At 31.8% G+C, this 21759-nt stretch overlaps 1 protein-coding gene across 2 annotated transcripts in view; it reads left to right on the top strand.

The window, feature by feature from the left end:
* Positions 1-21133, top strand: part of LOC132950908 (uncharacterized) — a 164916-nt gene extending 143783 nt beyond the window's left edge. Inside the window, exons 7-9 of one of the 2 annotated variants that reach the window (XM_061022524.1) lie at positions 8506-8589; positions 11197-11503; positions 20538-21133. In XM_061022524.1, the coding sequence (XP_060878507.1) occupies positions 8506-8589; positions 11197-11503; positions 20538-20653 (507 nt within the window). In that variant the 3' untranslated portion in view covers positions 20654-21133. Of the gene's footprint in view, positions 1-8505; positions 8590-11196; positions 11601-20537 lie in introns of both variants that reach the window. The other variant, XM_061022525.1, reaches the window with a different exon arrangement.
* Positions 21134-21759: the final 626 nt, after the last annotated feature.

Here is a 21759-nt window from a genome sequence, read left to right as displayed (position 1 = left end):
TCCGAAACTTTTATAGATTATATAGAAAATAGAAAAATAATATAAAATTATAAATCCATGTATACATTTAAAACTAAATTCATCGAAACAAAAATTATTATTTCTAATGTAAATAAAATAGTTAAATAATATTGAAACCTAAAAAAACTCAAAAAAATCTCCATCAACAAATATTGGTTCCGATTACTGTTTACATTTCTAAGAAAATCGAAAAAGCTCTCACGTATGATTTCAGTATGAAAATTTTCAAATGGTCCCGGTTCAAATGCCGATATTTTTAATTTCAGTTCCGATACCTGAGTTATTGTATTAAAATTGCAAAATACGTAGCCTAGCGTATTATAAAATATGTATTGTATAATGTATATTTGTATTAGGTAGTATATAAATTCACTACCAACTCTAACTAGAATGCCGATTTCAATTTACAGTTATTAAATTTAAAAAAAAAATTTATAATAACATAACACTAAATCAGTTTTTATGAAATATTAATGTTTAAACAAGTGAACAAATCCTCGGTCTTTAATAAAATAAACGGAAGCTTCATTGAATTTGTGAAATTGATTAATTTTCACTGTAATAATGTTCCTATATAAACCCTGAACGTTTAGATGAAGAAAAAAATGTTTGTGGCCAGTTTTCCCATCATATTTTAATAGGCAATATAATTAGTTTTCTAAGTGATCGTGGCGGTAAGGTTCTATTAGATTTGACATCCAGGAAATTGCAATTTACAATATTCAAAATTCTGCATACTATATAGGACGAAAGCAAATTATATTTTAACGTCTTTAAAGTTTATTATCATATTATAAATTATAGAAAGTTAAATAAAATCGTACGTGCATTAAATCTCACTGTTATTCGCTACATTTATATGAAATAGGGCGTATCAAATAAATTATCATCTCTAATACCTTCAATTTACTATATATTTTAATGTATTAAAAGTATTTGAGTTCTCTTTCAACTGACCGGAGTTTCTCAATTCATGAGGTAGCGACAATGTACCTTTTCTTTATTTAATTTTTGCGCTTATGATACTTGTCAAATTGTCTCCGCTCCAATATGGTATATAGGTACATAACAAATAATAATCTTCACAAGTACCGCAAAATTCAAACACTAAATCAGCTGGCCACACTATATACCTCGATTTTCCAAAGAACTCAAAGTCGTCAAAATACTAAACAAACTCCTTTACTCCAGCACCACCCCCAAAAATCCTAAGAAATAGGTAAAAAGATGTTGGCCTAGTGACTTACTCTAATTCTGTAAGATTAACAGCTGCCAGGTGATATCACCGAGTGTGAATGTATTCGTGTCATCAAAACTAAAATATATTTTACAGAACTTTATATTTAATAGTTAATTTACTACAGAACACTAAAAAAAACTAAGACAAATTTTATTGGGCGTTTTTTGATGTTTTTTAGCTTTACAGCTTTGCAGTGAATTAACGATTGGAGATAAAGTTTTGAAAATCTTCACTGCTCTTCTCCTAGCCAATGTGAATCTAACAAGACCCCAAACAACAAAATCCGTTCTCCAGTTTTGGAAATCTACCTCGCTAAATGAAAATCTAGTGAAAAATAACTATTTTTTTATCTATGAAGAATCAAATAATTAAAAAAAAAAATGTTTAGTTCCACATTTAGATAATCCCTTTTTAATGAGTTATCAACCAACTTTCTAGCTATCATAGTTTAGGAGATTTAAATGTGTTAAATTTTGGGACTGTTCACGCCGACGTTTTTATGGATTCAAGTGGTTATACCGCTTGGCGCTTGGGTGTAATATCAAATCTCTCTCATTAATATTTTATACTAAAGCTAGCTAAATTACCCACCTTGATTAAAAACCAAGAAAGTAAAAATATAGTAATAATTAATAGTACAATACATTTTAAGATAAAACTATTTGTCAATTACCGTAGAAAATTCTACAGTGGCTCTTTTACTAAACACATTTAATAAACATTTATGATAAATATTTTAAATACTTTCATGAATAATGTTTATTAGTATTTATTGTGTTCTACGTTTCTTTTCATTTACATGAAAAATATATGTTTCGAAATTAATTTATTCCAGAAATTCAATTTAAGACTATTGTAGCGTAATGTTCAATTTAAATCGATTTAAACAATTCAATAATGTTATATTCATCCAAGTGAATTATTCATTTTTCACAATCATAAATTAATTAAATGTAAAATATTTAGTACTAATTTAAGTAATTAAATAATAAGATAAGTTACAAAAAATCTAGAATACACTGATAAAAATAAATTTATAGTTCCTTTTTGTTTACCTACATATTATATTATATTATAGATACTATGAATTATATGTTTTGGATTAGACATCGTTATATTTTATTAATTTCAGTTTGTATGATTAATTACAGCTGCTAAAACCTTACTAATCAAATTGTAACAAACTGTAATTATAGTGATAATTGGTTTTTATTTTTATATTATACTTATCAAATCATATCCCACGACCCATAAAATAAATTGCTTACAATTAATGGCTTTTGTGCTTTCAAAATAATATTACAGATCGACCGAGCAATGTAAAACCCTATTTTCATTCACTATTATACTCATAATATTATAATATTATGTATAAATATCCAATTCCCAAACGCAGGTACGCATAATAATATATTAATATGATTATGATACATTACACTTTTAAAGACATTTTACTATTTTATGAAAAAAAATAATTTCATTGTAAAGTCAGTATAATTTAATACAAGGCTCCTGATATATTGTTACAATATATTTTTATAAGCATTTTAAGTTAGAATTTTGACAAAATATATCAAATTTAAAATTAAAAAATGATTTTGTAGTTAAACATTTTTGAAATATTAAACTTTTATAGCTCATGATTAAAAATCTAAATCAAAGTTCCTCATAAATTACTTTATTCACAATAATATCATCAAATATATCATAGGCTGACTGACCGTCTTCACTCAGAATCTTTTTTGTATACGATGATATTACATAATTTGATTCAAATTTAACATCATCCATTACATTGACCCACTTGTAACCTACTGTACAGCAGTTATTTTATAAAAATAAATAAAGCCGTGTACATTAGAGTATTAGACATATTATCAAGAAAATTAATAGAATATTTACATTTATATAATATTATTTATAATTCACATAGATTTAATTTTGAAGACAACGGTTTCCATTATAATTATATCGGTACCCATTATCATTTTTGGATAGCGTCTTGTTTTTATTTATATAAAATAAATGTAATTTGAGTCTATAATTACATATTATTAATTAAAATAAAGGGACACTCTTAAAAATCAGACTTTTTATCGAGTTTCTCGAACTCCTAATCTTACTTTACCAGTTTGCCCATGTTTAAATAAATGGGCAGCTATAAGCAGCTTGTCAATATTTTACTAAAATGTATAGGATTTATTGAATTATTTATATTTTCCCCCAAAAATTGTTAAATAATAACAAAATGTTTATTATTAAAGTAATAAAACATTTTCAGATAAAATTTGTCAACAGTTATTAGTTTTTAACCCTCCCCCCCACTATATTTCTAGAAATATTGAAATATATATTACAGCGACGTTTTACGCATTAAACATAATATTGTTATAGTAACATATTGTTTCTAAGTGTATTATGTAGGTATACATACGAAATAAACATCGGGTAAGATGATTCGATTTTATGTACCATCGGCGGTGGCGACGTGTCGATACCGAACCGAATAAATTAAATTACAGCGTCGGAACATTTGCAACGGTCTCGGGAAACTGTTATTGTTGTTTAGTACTTTAATATTCGATCGGAAATTAAAATAATTATATATAGAAGAAAGGTCGGATTCAACCACTATATCATAATATTATAACATTACGTATATCGGCAGGCGTGGACACGTGCATAATAATATGCAATGTTATTATAATATATATTATATAATACCCGTGTGGTGGCGATATTTCTCTGGGTCGTAAATAAACGATCAACCTAAAAATATCTACCGCAGTGTAGGTATATAGGTTGACATATTTTTATTACCACTGCATTTCTGCAGCGAAAATGATTAAACCTGTACGAAAATCACCCCACACATACTTTGTCATTTTTACTCGCGTATTGGATTGTCTGTACGTTTTGTAAACAATAAACGTAGCTGATAATATCTTCTCTTTAGTCGACTTTTAGGTGGTACGGTCGCGATCAAATGATTTTTTTCATGGAAAGGATGTAGTTGATTTTTGAACTCAAACACTATTATAATTGATCATTAAAAATATAAATTATGGTTACCGTTGTACACCTATATATATATATATAGCTGTTAACCTATTATAAATATTTAAAAAATGATCATGGCAAGGTCATCTATATATCTTATAATAATAATGGTGTATTGTATTTGGTGGTTCAAACAGACGTTGACTGCGAACTATAATAATTAATAACGTGGCTACAATACTGAAAGCAATTTATGGATTTTTTAAAAAATTTCGATTATGTATCACATCGATACAGCTCAATGTTTGTTAGTTTCCGATAATATAGTTATCATATAGGAACAAATTTGTACCGAACAATCCGGTACTGTTTGTTATACCACTATACCGCCGTGTATCTACGTCGATTACTGGTAGTACATTTTTATTTTCATTAAATAAGGTTAATCTGAGGTTATTATCCTGGGTCGTTTAGTAGGTTTTATTACAATGGGGGAGGGTATGGTTGGTTTAGAACACGTGTATGACGTGTGGCAAGGATTTTCCACTAAAAACCCGGGTGGTCACCCATCCGGGAACAAGTGCCACCGGCCAGTGCTGGCACTCAGAGTACATCAGTGACTGAAGCCAGACACCGCGTCACACCAAAGCCACAGTACATATTTTTTATGTATGAAAAGAGTGAAACCTTTCTGATAAAAACATTATCACATGACTGGAGTAAGCAGTAAATTTGCTTTAACGTGACCATCATATACAACAATAGTAGAGCCGTCTTTATGCTACAGTTGTGACCAAGGTTGAAGTCGGCCGCCATTTATAAAGCAGGCAATGTTTACATTTATTTTACATTTATTCATATACATATTATATGCTGTTATCTAACAAATATACTAATAATTACGTTGTTGATGTGTCGTATGGCTCAGAAATTGAGAAAAATGTGTATACTTTTATAAAAAAAATGACAGTTTTTAAAATGTGAGGAATTATAAAAAATGTTATACTTATTGAGACACGATGTAGGTATATTCTATTATTATTTTTGTGACTCGGAGGGGAGGGTGAGGGTTACATACAACTCCGTGGCCATATCTTTCTAGTAAGTTTTTCCATATCATCCTCCATTAAAAATAGGTGCACTTACCCAGAAAACTCTGCACACTGTATAGGTATACCGATATAATCGTTAAAATTGTTCGCAGAACCGTGTTTCTGAGTGAAGGTGTTTCTATGATGAAGTTTTTTTTTCGTAGCATTTTTTTTATTCACTGAAACTATTATACATAATATACGCGACCAAAGCATTATAATATTATCGATCTAATTATGTACCTATAATATATATATATATAGTAATTTATTGTACATGAAATTGCTGGGGCATGTGTTTTCCACTCGGAGGAGTTTGTTCTGAGAGAAAAAAATTATTGTGATAAAATATTATTATGTACACGCGTAGGTACCTCTATATAATACACAATAACAATATCATTATTATAAACCAATAGCTTTCCGCTCGGCATAGAATTAAAAAATAATAATAACGCCCACGTTGAGTTTCTCACAACGGTGTGGCACATACACACAGGCACACAATTCCAATGATTACCCAGCGCTTTTCGCGTCAACCAACCCACCCACGCCACCCACCGACCCACCGATAGTTGGAAACTACGCAGTACCCTTCGTGCGTAATATTTAATCAGCCTACTCACGCTCTGAGGCGCCGAGCTGCCCTAACACTCACCCCCTCCACGGTATACTTAATATATAATATGATAACATCTACGCGTATCTAAACTGTGGGTATGTCAACCAAAAACGGCATAGGTTTTAACCACCCCGGGCTGCATGACGCGATGCGTGGTAAACCCTCAAAACAGTCAAAACGATAATGTTATTACCTGTATATTATAATACTGACGTTAACTACGAGTTCTCGTATACCTTCTTTTTTTTTTTTTTTTTTTCTTGTTATCGACGACGCTGCCGGGACTGCTTGCGCATTACTTCGACAGCGTCACCGTCGTTTATTGTGCACTGAAAATAATGAATAATTACAAACATGAATACATTATTATCAGATACTATAGTCTTTGTTGAGCCGCCGAGCCGGTTTCTCGGGCCGACCGGAGTCTGCGTCCCTTGACATCGCGTTCCAGATTGCCCCTCAGTCAGCGGTCCTCCTTCATAGCCTGTCCGCTAGGCTTCATCCGCCTGTCTGGCCCTCTCTTCCTCTTCTTTGCGAGTCAAGATCTCTTCAACTATCTTGTAAAAAATCCTGAACGTCTCCTCCGCGTTGTAAAGAACATCGGCCCTCACTGAGTGATCCAGCGGCAAGTCCTCGAAGGCAGGGCCGCAGAGAATGGCCGACATGTCCTCAACAGCTGGGGGTGGCCTAGGCGCCTGTCAAGATCCTCCCTTAGACCGCTCCAATACTTACACTCAAGTTCTCGTATACCTACATTATAGTATTTACCTACATAACAATGCAGTTACGAAATACATTTTCACGTATTTTCACGTGATGGACGTATAATATTTTACTACCTGTTGACATCAGAACTATAAGAGCACCGGAGCACCGGACAAACCTAACCTTCCAGAAGTCCCTCATCCGCAGCCAACATAATATATTATATATAACACAATAACCTTTATAATTAAGACCAATTTAATCAATCTTCTGTGCGTTACAACTTGTACCTATATTAATATTAATGTACCTAATTTAAGATCAAATGTGAACCTTTATAAAATCGTTGCAGCTTGAGGCCTCGTTCCGAGGCTTTAATAAATAATAATAAAAAAATATATAAATATATTATACGATATCAGCGATAGTAATCAGTTTTCCAATCGTCGTGTACGATGACGGCGCGTAGGCGTATTATACTCTATCGACCGGACATATAATAACTGTTAATAATATTAAAGCACTGAGCTGTTAATTAATAATATAAGACCATTGAGTATAATATTATACAGTATAGAGAGACCATCTTGTCTGTGTTATGATACGTAATGAATTGGTTCATCAGAACTGTCAATAGTATATAATATTACCTATATACTCAATGACAATACGTGTATATTATATTGATGATCTATTTTAATTTGTATATTATTTTTAATTTTAAAAAATCGTGTAGGTACCCTAGGTAGGTATATGTTTTTAATTTTTACACAAATGTATATACCTATTATAATTTATAATATTATGTAAAATACATTTATGATCATAATCATATACAACTAAACACTTATGCAATACTATAAGCAACTATTATAATAAATATATATACCTATCCCATGTACCTATATTCCAGATTCATATGACCTCTATATTATATTGTATAGGTAATATGTGTAATTTCAATTTTAAATCATTTTCAGTTTTCTCGGCTATATTTACAGATATTGTATTCTACTAATTTCTTCCATTTTAAAATAATGCCCTCATGAGATGTCCTTAATTTCCAGCTTCAAAGAAAATAATTCATAAATAAATGTGTTTTTGCTTTGTAATTTTGATAAGACATCAAGTCCTATGATGATATGAAGTAATAACTGAGCAATGAGCAACATAATATTGGTCTTTTAGATGCCAATAGTTCAACTGCATATTATTTTATAGTTCGTATAACGTATAAGCTTATAGCTCTCATGTCTTCCACCGGCTTTCTCCGATGACCAATAATATAATATGACGTATAATAATACTAGCTGATCCCGTGCACTTTGTTGCCCGTAAAAATGGCAACTCTTAAAAAAATTATGATTGTTCAACTCCTTTTAGGTGTCACTCACTGCAATGAGTGCAACTTACCTTCTCTGATAGGCTATGTTCAAAAATTTAGTTTGATGCACGCTCGTACCTGATCTTCCCGAAAACCAATGGCCGGCCACCAATAATAAATAACTACTAATTTCTACTAATTATTTCTCCTACAACCATTAGCGACCATTTATAAACAAAAATATCCACCATAAACCCCAAAATCCCCATTTGAGCACCTCCCCGGGTTGGACCTAGGATGGTGAAAAATACTTTACGACCTGTTCTCATGCCTACCAAATATACAAAAAAAATGTCATTAAAATCGGTCAAGCCGTTTCGGAGGAGTTCGTACACTTACACCGTAACACGAGATTTTTATATATTAATTAATTAAAATATTATACGATCGTAGCCCGTAGGAAATATCGTTTACAATAATATAATTATTTTGTATTTTATAGCTGTACGCGGTACTTTGTGTGATATCGCAATATCAAGAACTAATGGCGGGCAGAGGTACTGCCCATTTTGAACAAACCTTGAAGGTAAACATTCAAAGCATATTAACTCTAAAAGTTTATAATTACTTATAAATGTTATAGGTACATTAAAACAAAAGTTGATATTGTGTTAAATATAATATTATATAGATTATAGTTGTGCACATATATCGTTTATTTCTATGGTTTAAAAACGTTTCGAACGAATATTACGGTGAAACTTTATTCCCTTCAAAACTTATCCACACAAAGTTAAATATTTTTAAACGCATAATTATTTTTCATGACAGTATACCAAAGGTCAAACAAATATAAATCCCAAATTTTAATTATACAATTTTAAATATAGGTACCTACTACCTACATTAACTTTTTGTTATATAATTATACAAATTGTATAAAATACAAAAGGTGTAAACGAGAATTAATTATGTGGTTTCGGTTAGAATTTATGTTTATTGTCATGCATAATGCACACTTTTATATGCCACTGCATTTCTTTTCTAATTTAATGTATTTTATTGCGCCACGATTTATATTTATTTTAGTGTTTGGGTGAACATATACAAATCGTTGTATTATAATTCTTTTGGGATTTCACTTAATCTAACAAAGTAAATATTATTAGGTTTTTAGGTTTTATTTCGAATACAAATTTAATACACCTAAATCTCCATACTGGTACCTACTCCCGAATCGTAAAATTCTAACGAAATTGTCAGAGTTCCTTTGTGATATAAATCCATATATTATTTTCCATCATAAAAATAATACGAATCGTATTATGTTCAATACTTTATGTACAGTAGGTGTACTTAGCATGTAATCTAACAAAAAAAAAACCTTATTATAATATTATTTAAAGTATAATCATACATTTTAAGCCCAAGTTTCTGCGCATTTAAACATAATAATATCAGGTATTGTATATTAATTGCGCTTTGTTTTTTCTTTTTTTGTTATTGTACAGGTATTTATGATTTAGCACGAATATTTACCGACCCTCTCCCATCTGATACTATTTATGCGGTTCCGAAAGAGATCGTTCACATTTTTGAATACACTGTGGAAAATTTCGTTGACCATAATAATATTTACTTTAAACTTTTTCCAGAACAGAAAGTAATGCCCAATATAAATAATCGATACCTAGCTATGTCGCTTTATTTCGCCACAAAACTTGCGAGACGTAGACATGGGGATTATCATACCACGAAAATCAAACGTTTATAACGTTATTTTCACAAATGAAATGATGCATTTCGAACGATACGAAAAATTGTATAATAATTAAAGGGGGAAGGGGGGTTTGTCGTGTAACGCACAGGCCACGATAAATATCGAGTTAGGTTTAATTTAAACTTTCACTATTATTGTATTTGAACTGCAGTATATGTTAATAATCTGTTTCGTTGTGTGTTCCGTACAAAGTACATTTGTAGACGCAAATACACGCCAGTGTATAGGTTTGCGGCAAGTTTGTTGTTTATTCAGAAAAACGATTAGTATTGGAACAGCGTCACTGTAAACTTGTACCTTCGTAATAATAATAATAATAATTGTGCGTCGTGAAAAGGCACGTTCGTACTGTATAGTAGGCAAGTATATAGGTAATGACTGTGAGCCGGTGTATATAGGTTCCAGAGTATATATAGGTACACAACATTTCGCATATTTACACAGATATCAAACCCACTCGTATTGTGTCGCATTGCGATAAACTCGATTAAATACATTGTACACAAAATGTCGATATTTTTAATTTTATTTCAAGATTTTTACGTGACCATTCGCGTTCATAAATTCTAGTTGCGAATATGCTCTTGGCTGTATACTGTATATAGGTTTCATCGTGCGCAAGTTGTAAAACAATAAGCGATTGGAACTTTAAATAATATTAAACTATATATTAATTAATAGTCGAACAAAGCGATAATCATTGAAAAGTCGAAACCCCATTATAAAGTCGTTAAATTTTCATCTTAAAAATACTAATATTGTCTATTGAATATAATATTTTTAACAATATTTTCAAATTTTTAAACGTAGGTACTTTTTAAACATATATACCTGTATAAATGGTTTTTTTTTTGTTTAAAATTATTAAAAATGAAAATATTTAAAACTTTTAGGACGCAAGTATGGGAATTTTCTTGAGCTTTTTGGGTCATTACATTCCCGTTTCTATTATAGTCGTCCGAGTTATAATATCGTATAGGTATTACTAAATAACATAGTTGTAAGTGTATTATTTATACAACTCGCGACGTATTAATTATAGGTGATTCGCGGTTTAAAGCTTTCATTTATGACTATAATAGTGCAGAATAAAATAAGATGGTTCGGTACTATATTTAGGTTTATAGAAAATTGAATGTTATAAAACTGTAGTTGTGCACGCTCGATCGTGCCGCTATAAATCGCAATGTCTACGTGTTACGATAACTCATATTGTATAATCTATTTTTTGGGCTTTTTGAAAATTATTTTAAGTGTCGTTCTTTTTTTTGAAAATTGTATATACCTTCAGAAGATGTACCCATCCTATCTACGACCCACCACACAATCCTAACTCTGTCTGTATATACTTATAAGCATATATGTTCTCTCAACTCGACAGTAATAAATTTAATGTGATTACCATGTGTATAGATATCGCCGGTGAGGTACACGTGCCAGCCGACGGGCACCAGTTGCCTGAGTTCCAGGCGACCGGCCACACTGCAGCCGGCGTCGCCCACGCAGAGTCCCACGAAGACCACGGTTACCGCGACCGCGGGTTCGGTGGTGTTGGCGGCAGGTGGTGGGACGTCCTCTGGTTCACGCAGGGGTTCCAGGAAACACGTGCAGTTCCCGGATTTCGAAACGCCCAACCTCAAGTCCACAGACCTGTTGCACGCGAACTGGAAACAAGGATCGTCGCCACCACCCGAACAGACGAGCACCGCGACGACAGCAGGTTATACGACCTCCGGTGCAGCTCGTCTGCGGACGAGTTACGATGTGTGCGAGAATAACTCAATACGTTGAGTTATTCTATAGCGGCTGAAATTGGGGTTTTTAAATATTATATTGTTTTCTTTTATAATATAAGATTTCGAATATAACATAATCGACGTGTAGGCAACACGGTAACGATAATCTGTAACGACCTGCTATCACCGTTGATGATATAGGTGTATCTAACAAATTTCCACGATGACTTCGAAAAACCAGCGGGTAACGGGGTATAAAATGCACATTTTTCCGAAATTCAAAACTGTATTTCCGCAAACTACAGTTACGCTGCTGCTGCGTGTGTACAGCGGGAGAATTTTTTTTATAAAACTGAATATACTATCTTCTATACACTATTATACGGTAAACACGCAGAACGGTTCTATTTTAATAGCAAACACGCTCGTCATCTCAAAAATGTATTTTCACATAATTAGAAAAACCTCTAATATTACAAGACAACATTTTTCAAAAAACATTAAACAATATTAGTATTATCTGTATATCTGGTATTATAATCATGATTATTGGTCAATAGATGTTTATGTTTATACATATATAATAGTAAAAATACATTGGTATAAAATATTTTATCAAAGTTTTGTACCAATGTATTATTACTATTATATAAACATAAACATCTATTGACCAATGTAAATCATGATTAGAATACCAGATATAAAAGTAATACTAGTATTGTTTCTAATAGTAATACAACTTTTGGCTGTCATTGTACTTTAAATGTAGGATCAAATTTATGTAAAAAATTAAGTGTTAATATTTAACTTAAAAAATGTTAAGGAATCAAAATTTTTTCTTGTATAATCTTAACTTCGATATTATTTAAACAAATCTTAACTTGTATTTTGTTAAATTTTGACACCTTGCTTAATCTTAAATTTGTTTATTCTTTCTGACATTTTTGGCATAGTTACATGTAGGTATATTTAAATTATGATCCGGATTCTACTCTCCCGATACAAGCTGTGCTTACAAGGAGTGTTGCATACTGTCAATTGTCTTATCTTTGAAATGTATTGTATTCTTATTTGCAAAAAATAAAAATTATTATTATTATTATTATATTTTTTCTACGCGTATTTTGTATCTAATTATCGTTTTTGAAAAGTTTTACTTTTTTGAATGACAATATATATATTAAAGTTTAAACATCGTACTACAAAACAGATTATTTCTGTTTAATTTTGACGTATTTTAATCAAATTTTAAACATTTAGTCAATTATTATAGTTATAAATTATAATAGTATTTAATGTATTCGATGAGCGGAGCAGTCGATAAATACATTTTGAGAGATACTCCTATGTCCCTTTCCACTCCGTTCATCAAAACTGTAAATACTTGTATAATACATATAGGTAATTAACTACTCATTCTAAATTCGATTTTTATATATAAAAAGAATTCAGATTTATTCTAGAAAATAAAGTCCGCTTTGGAATATTAAATGTAAAATATATGTATGTGGCCATTCTAAAAAGTAAAACATAACAAATGACGAAAATGTTGTCTTTTATTTTTTAATGAACTCAAAATTTGTAAGAAAATGTTTAAAAAACTTTTCTAGATCACTAAAAAATAGTGAACAAATCACTGAGTCTATAATGTATTGTATTAGTTATCCTACAGTGGTCGATATTTATGGTTTTTTCTATATATATAATTTCGAGTATAGACCATAAAGTAGGTACGTATTATGTACGTATAAGCGTGAAATGCATTTTTGGTTGGATAAAATTATTATTCAAGTACATACTCATATAACAGTAAAATATTATTATATTATGCAGCAACTTATGTCACACCATTCACAGTTTTTATGTAGACTTGCAAATGAAAACAACGAGTGATTGTTTCTGAAAACAGCCATAAAATCTTTCATTCGCGACTTGTTACTATACATTATATTATTATTATAGTCGTTAAACAATCCCCAAAACATTCTCTAAAAAAGTAATGTCTCAACCTGTTGTTCTTGGCAATCCACCCCCAAGTCAGAGGTTAAAAAGAAACTGCGGTGTCGTGATCTCGGTGTTATGATTGCGAACGATTTTTTGATTGAAGTTTTCGTTTATTTTAACTGTCCATATTATTGTATACTTATATTATAGCGACCAAGCTGTTAAATACGATATTATTGATATTGCCTATAAAGTCGTAATTTTTGGATGAGCCGTCTTCAAATAATTCACCTGTTTGGTGGATATAGCGGTAATAGTGGAATATTATTATAGTGTTTATAAATTATAATAGTAGAAAACTTTAAACGGTTATTTTTAGGTACTTCAGAACGCGGAAAAAAACTCATATATTATCAAATAATTATAAATGTTAATTTGTAAGACAAGGTAGAGAGGTAGAGACGGAATAACGAAATGAAAATGTTCAATCAGATGCTTAACCGAGTGAGCAATAGTGTCATTTTACTTTATAGATTTTTAGTTTTACCCCCCCCCCCCCCCCATCAAAAAAAATTTCCCCAGATCACGCCTATGGTTGGTGTTGTATACACTTTAAAGGTGCAGCCCGCGTGTAGGTACAATAATAATAGTTACCTACGTTAAGCGTTTTTAGGGTTCCGTACGGTAAAACGGGACCCTATTACTAAGGCTCCGCTGTCCGTCCGTCCGTCCGTCCGTCTGTCACCAGGCTGTATCCCATGAACCATGAAAGTTAGACAGTTGAAATTTTCACAGATTAAGTATTCCTGTTGCCGCTATAACAAAAAATACTAAAAAACCTAGGATATATAATACAAGCAGTGTTGCCAACATGCTTATGGATTATAATGGTCCGACTCGCACTTGGCCGGTTTTTTTTTTATGATTCGTGTGAACAAAACAATATTGATTGAATTAAATATTCATCGCCCGGAAGCCAAAACTCGACGACCCGCGCAGTCGGTTATATAATAGTCAGCTGCTATAATATGTGTATAGATCTTGTCTTGATTGCACTATACGCTTGTAAATACTTCAAGTGTGCCGTGTGTACGCATTTTAAGCACACAATACATTATACGTAAAAAGGGAATTCGGTCTTTCTTTTTTTAACGAACGGAAAACTGTGCACGCTCGTATGCTCGATCTCGCGGTAATAATACATTATTATTTTGCAGTTGTGCTCACGGAGGGGTATAATAGCCAGCGTTTGTTGTGTGTACCTCGGTGACTGCACACACTTTTGTAATCGCGACTGTATTTTTACTCCTTTCGTCCCGTCGTTATTACTGCTATGATACGGGGTGGCCCATCTGACGTAAGACACTCTCCGTTAAAATTCAGACGGCGCCAACGTTTTCGAACATTTTTTTTTTCAACATTTGTCTGAAATCTTATTTTTATCAAAAGTAAGTAATTAACTTTATTTTAGGAAAATTAGACAGGTACATTACAAAAGCAATTTGGCGCAAAATTTATTTTTTTTAATTTATTGCCGACAACTTTTTCTACAAAATGTACGTATTCAATAGTCCGTAAAATTGCGTTATTTTTAGTAATGTTCTTCAATAACCGAAAAAAACACTGGAAAACGTGTTTTTTGTGTCCAATTTTGCATTACTGTTGATAGAAATGAAAAAAAAACATTTATTTCAGAATTATATTAAGAACAACACAATATAAGTGTGAATAAGAAAAAAAAAATGTTAATAAATCATTTAGAGTGAAAAAAAATAATAACCCTCTATAGCGTATAAGTTGAAAATATTTGTTAAAAATCTATATATTTCAAATCAAACGGTTGTATCATATTTAATAATCAAATGATTGACCTCATATTTTTAATTTGTCATGAAAATACTGTAATAAAAATATTTAAATACTAAAATTTAGCATTTTTGGCCAGCTAAAAATGGGTTTTGGACCACTGTGGGCCGCGGTAACAAGACAACGTTTTTGAGAAAAAAATTATATTTTTACTATTTTTAAGGTTTGGTACTCTTATTGTAATGCGACAACATACGTTTCTAATTGTATATTCCGAAGCAAAATATTATTACCATTTGGAGTATTTCGATTTATGAAAATCAAATTTCGAACATCGAGTAGATCATCGGTGTAGTGGGCAATCATTTGGAGAGGTACCTCTGTTGTACCACTCCACTCCGCTCATAATTGCTTTGAATACATACGACTCCTAATTTGATTTTTATATGGAATTAAGTACTCGAAAAAATATTATGCTTGGGATAAATAATTATAAAAATGGATGTATTATGATTTAAAAAAGTGATCGTATACAAATAAAAAACGTAAAAAATATTATTTTCAAAAACGTTTAAAGTTTAATAGTAAGATGGCTCATCCGGTATATAATATATAATATTATTTCTTACCCAGGTGTTTTTCTTCTACCCCTTGCAAATATATAACCACAAAAAAATACGAGAGTTAGATAAATATAATAACATGCCCATTGCCCACCTTAACTTATAGTATTACGCAGTTCAAGATGCATATATATTACAGGATGTTTACTAAACATTGTTTAGGTAACTAGAATAATTTAATCGGTAAAGTGGACTAAAGTCGAAAATTGCGAAATTTCAATTCTATTTCAAAAACGTACTATGGTTTGGACACGTTATGAGAATGGGGGAGGGTAATACAGTCAAATCAGGAATAGAGTGGAAACTACTCGTATGCCTAGAGACCTCGGGGAAGATCTAGGAAAATACGGATCCATGTAGTCGAACAATCGGAACAATACCTAAAAAATATGAGAATTTAAAAAATATGAGACAGTTGGGATGACAGGGATGCAATTTCGGATTGGTGGTGAAAACTCTTTTAGAGTTGTAAAAGCCGCAAGAAGAAGAAGATGACGAAGAAGAAGGTAGAAATAGGTATTAACGCGCATACCGGCCGATATTATTATATCCAGCAGGCACTGATAGGAGTCGTCAGTGGCCTTAGTTTCCCTTTGTTTTATAGTGTGTTTAGCCAATTTTGTAGCAAACGTATGTACTTTTTGTACTTTCGCCCCCTCCATGCCACCGACAAAATTAAGCCCTAGATCCGCCACCATGGCAGTCGACGAATAACGACTAAACTGTGGACACAGGGTGTATGGTTATCCTGAAAATATTTCGATTTTGGCCCACTTCACCGATGAGTGTATTATACTTGTATCCCGATGATGAATCGATGACATCAATTCAGGAAAACCCTGACACTTCGTGCACACTATTTACCCACATCATCGCGCAGTTGTGACGGGATCGTGAACGGTTTGCCGTGGCCAATAAACGAGGGCGGTTTATTATTACATAATATTTTACACGGAAAATTATGTGCGCGGGGGCCATCGACTTCACGTGCGGGTGTATTTATTTTTACGGAATATTATATAATACATTATAGTGCCGCCGCCATGTGTAATCGACGCGATAAATTGCTCAATATTGTGTAATACACCTACCTATATAATATTATCATATCTATTTTTTATTCGCACAAAGTGGAGTGATCGGGTTACGACTCGCGATGGGCAGGGAAAAAAAATTGAAATGCATTTCGGTTTCTCCCGGCACGGACAGGCCACAGACTTGTATCATCGCAGCTCTGCATATACCTAATATGTATGTATTACGGTTATTACCTATAACCTGGTTAGACGCTTATTCGCGGGTTATAAATCCCACAGCGCGCGTACGTTTATACCTTCTAAGGTTCGATACAGTAATATTGCTATAACACGAACCGCACTTATGTCCTGCGCGAAATTATAATATAATTATAGCGTCTGCATACTTACTCAAAATCTGAGCGGTTTCGGAATTTTTTTACGGTTTTTTTTTTGGTAAACTTCGGTCAAAATTGACCTACGTTTATGCGTTACACGTAACAATATTATTTATTTTAAAATATAAGTAGTCCAGGTTCGTTTGTTGAACAGCAACACCTTTGTTCTTTAATTATTATGAATGATATAGGTACCTAGATTATTGTTATCATTTACGCCCCAACCACCATTCCAATATCATAAAAAACACCTGTGCCTATCATACCGCGGTAACATTACGTTATATGCGTTTTATTCGATTACAATATTTATAAAACCATAGGTATTATATAGGGTAATTTTTTAGGCATGCGAGTTCTATTTGTATTTTGCGTTCAAGCCTAAGGTTATGTATATATTGCATATATATTCAAATCCGGATTTTGGAATTTTTAAATACGCTTGAAGACCATATTTTCGAATACTTGAAATTGTTTGTACCATGGATGATCCTGTGACAATACAAACTTCTGTGTTTAAAATAGGAGCCCAACCACCTCCCCCCTTCTTCACTTGATATTATTCAGCAGATAATTTTGTTGAGCATTTCGATGTATCTAAATCTAAATTCGAACGAATAATTTATAATTTTATGTACTAAGGATTATATGGCTATGGTAATGGGTTAAGTAGAGTGATGGCTTGGATAATTTAAAAATGTAAGTAATTTTTATTGATTCTTCAGTAGAAATAATTTTTAAAAATTATCCAAATATAATAAATACTATACATTTAATATAACATATAATTTATATTTTTGTAAGACCATTTTTCAGGTTTATACTCATTTGTAGGTATAAACATTTTAATAACTCAGAAACTACACATTTGAATTTTTGATATAGATACATCAAAATGTTCAAGAAAATTATCCGCTAAATAGTTTTCAGTAAAAGAGGGGGTTCTCATACGTAGAACATACGTTTGTATCGCTACAGGACACTGCTTAATATGTGGGGAAAAAATCATAAATTTAAAAAAAATGGTTTTTAAGTATACTTAAAAAATTCTAAAAATCAAAATATGAATAAGCATACTATTAAAGAGAAAAAAGGGGGTGAGCATGTTTAAAAAATCACCCTGTATAATAATATGCTAAGTAAAACCTAATAACAATACCGTGACGGTTTGTCTCGGAGATCTGGCGCATATATCGTATAGTTAAATTTTCGGATCGTTCGAAAATATTATTAATAATATTATTAGAGCACGTCACATCCAAGTGTGTTGTCACCATCTTACAATTAATGTTCAACATATATTAACGAATTTTGTGTTGTATTGCTCTAATATAATACTACAGTGAATTTAGTATTGACCCATTATCAAAATTAAAGTTATGTTTATAATCCGTGTTTTTACGTCGGTTATTTTTTACGATATTTCAATTTGTAATTTGTAAAGTTTAATATTTTACATACTCATCATCAAAACTCGCTTAAATGTTTAAATATCGTAAAGAAATCAACGTTGTATACAAAACACAGATAATGTATTCTTACCTTTAACTTTGATAATAGGTCAATTCACTATAATATTAAAGCTAACGACGACGCAAAATTCGTTCTACCGTTCTAAAATTGTCTATATATACGCGTTATTTAGCCATGCAGTAGGTACCTTTGTAAGACGCTGTGACAACTTCACGTCTGCACATGCGGGTGTGATGTTCTCTTTGTTCGAAAACATGCCTTGCAGGAAAAACTCTTCTGTCTCGCAAAGTGATCCAATAAGGATAAAAACATTTATTTTATTTTTTTTGTGGTCAAAGGAAGACTTCTTTGAGTGGTTCTTTTTCGTTTATTGATTTTAATAACTTTTATTTTGTCAGAAACAGGAAGAACTTGGATTTTCAAACCTCTATATTTGAACGCTATATTATGACAAGAGTTTGGGCGTGTCCAAATTTCACAAAGTTTTATATTTTTTATGTTCATTGTTTGTTTTTTTAGCAACGCCGCATTAAAGGCAAATACACCCTGTAAGAAGACTTTGTGTTCTTAACGATAAAAAGTTATTAAAATCAGACTACAGACCTACACGAAGCGCGTTTTAAGCAAACAATTACGCTTTTCGTTTTTATGTCTGCTGGTGTTGCTGTCATGATCGCGATGTAACCGCAGCACCTATAGCGCATGCGCAGTCAGCCCCTAAACCCGTGGTCAGTCACACACAAACTAAATATGATCATTTAAGACTAACACACGGGTCTAAAGACGACGGGAATACATATTATTGGCTGAGACATTGTTCCTCGTTAAATATAGACGCGAAAAGTCCCCTTAATCCTGATTCGATACCGACCGTTATAGGAAATTTTCTAAATATTTCACTTTAATTATCCTTAAATAAACTTTTTTTTTAATTTGGCCTCACTACTGTTATATTTACTATTACTTATTATTATATTTTATACATGAAATTTATTATTATGTTACTGGAGTCTGCTGTGTATATTATACCACGTTTCCGCGAAAACTCGGTACACACTGTAACTCGGTTACCTATATACATCACTCAGTATACTCTACACATAGGTATATTGTAGATTTCTGTCTGCTGGAGGTTGATGGTCCAATAGTCTAGTTTGATGTCCTGCAAACAGAATTTAAAAATATTTATAAGGTACTGAGTAAATATGAATAATTTAATTATACGGTGTACCCTGTTTTGATGGACACACGTTACACCTCATTTTATTTCTGAGACCATATGGCCCAGAAATAAAATACAAATTACTACAAATGGCTATATTATGACATTAGCGCCAAACGTACAAAAATGACATATCATGTGCGCCAAAATTAATATTTTATACAAACAGTTATTTGTTATTAGTTATAATAGTTTATTTTTTTTAAATGTCGATCTTATAAAAAAATTTCAATAATATATAGTTAGGTATCTAGGATTTTGGCGCTTCCGTACTATACAACTTTTTATTTTCTTATCTCGCTTATGTCTTCCACCGCTACAAATATTGTGAAAACATTTTATTAAATTATTAAGATTATAATATTACTTGGTGTTGATTGAGAGGTCAGCTATATATATATAATATATATATATTGTTGAACGATTATTAAATAATATATATGTCAGGGAATATCCTATATTACATTATTTATACGAATATAAATTAAAATTCGCGTGCTGTGCCTATATTATTACATCGTTTGCGTTTATTTCAGAACTATCGAGCCAACAGCAGCTGCTGACCGCCGACAACCGGTCAAGCCATTTGCAAGCCCAACTGCTGCAGATATCCACGCAAGATTGTCCGAAAAAGTTTACAGCCGATCTCTAGACGCGTCTCGGGAGCAAATTTTCACGCGGTGTCGCGCATCCAATATAGCCTTATTATATAATTTAATATACGATAAATGATGATACATATACGTTGTATAACATTTTCTTTGGTATAAATGACGTTTAACGTTTGTTGTGTGACGAAACATTATTTTAAGTGTACTATTATCATACTGATGTTATTTTAATATGTCATTTGTAAATTTGTTCGACCAATATAATGTAATAAAAATTATAATGATAATGAGTGTTACTAAAATATCAACAATGCTATTGTGGGTAGGGTATTATCACGATTATTCATCTATGACCGGAGTGTTGTATACTCGTTGGTCTAGAATGAAAAGGTTCTAAATCGTTTTTATGAAATCGTCCGGGAGAGCAGTATTAAGGTTTGAGCTCAAATATTTTACTTCTTGAACAACATTTTTTGAAAATTAAAGTTTTAAGGCACGCAGCAACTTGTTTAGTTTAATTCACGACATTATAATAATAATTTGCGGTATTGGTTGATACACAAGTTAATAAAATACAATTTACAAAATGTTTTGTATAAAAAGGTTCCACAATATTAGAACCTTTTCATCGTAAAATAAAAAAAAAATATATTTAATTAGAACTTTTTCATTCTTATTTATTACTTTTATTATTGTTAGCTGAATCCCTTTCAGAATAATGGCTGCGTAAAGGGATATCACAGATATACATTTTTCTTATCATCAAAAATACGCTGACAATAGCTAACAAATTCAAAATGCCGTGCATATAATATATACTTGATTATTATTGGCTCCCTTTACGCCGCCATTTTTATTTTTATCATCAAACGTTTGATTGAGAAGGGGTATATGTGTGCAATAACCTTGTATATTTCAACCATGGTTGTAACCAAAAGTTTATAATTTGTAAGGAACCGACGACCGTGGTATAGATTTCAGTGACTGTTTGTGCAGGGTGTACGAGCGTCGCGCGTGTAATGTGCGCACAGCACTTTTGGGGATTTCCACTTTACCACCCGGCACTATTAGGGATTCCCGCTTTACCGCCCGCTGGACGGAAAATTGTCGCTTTCCAACGCTTCAACCGTCATCGAAAACCAAACTT

This window comes from Metopolophium dirhodum, chromosome 8 (genome assembly GCF_019925205.1).
Source record: "Metopolophium dirhodum isolate CAU chromosome 8, ASM1992520v1, whole genome shotgun sequence".
Taxonomy (NCBI): Eukaryota; Metazoa; Arthropoda; class Insecta; order Hemiptera; family Aphididae; genus Metopolophium; species Metopolophium dirhodum.
This window is presented reverse-complemented; position numbering and strand designations above follow the sequence as displayed.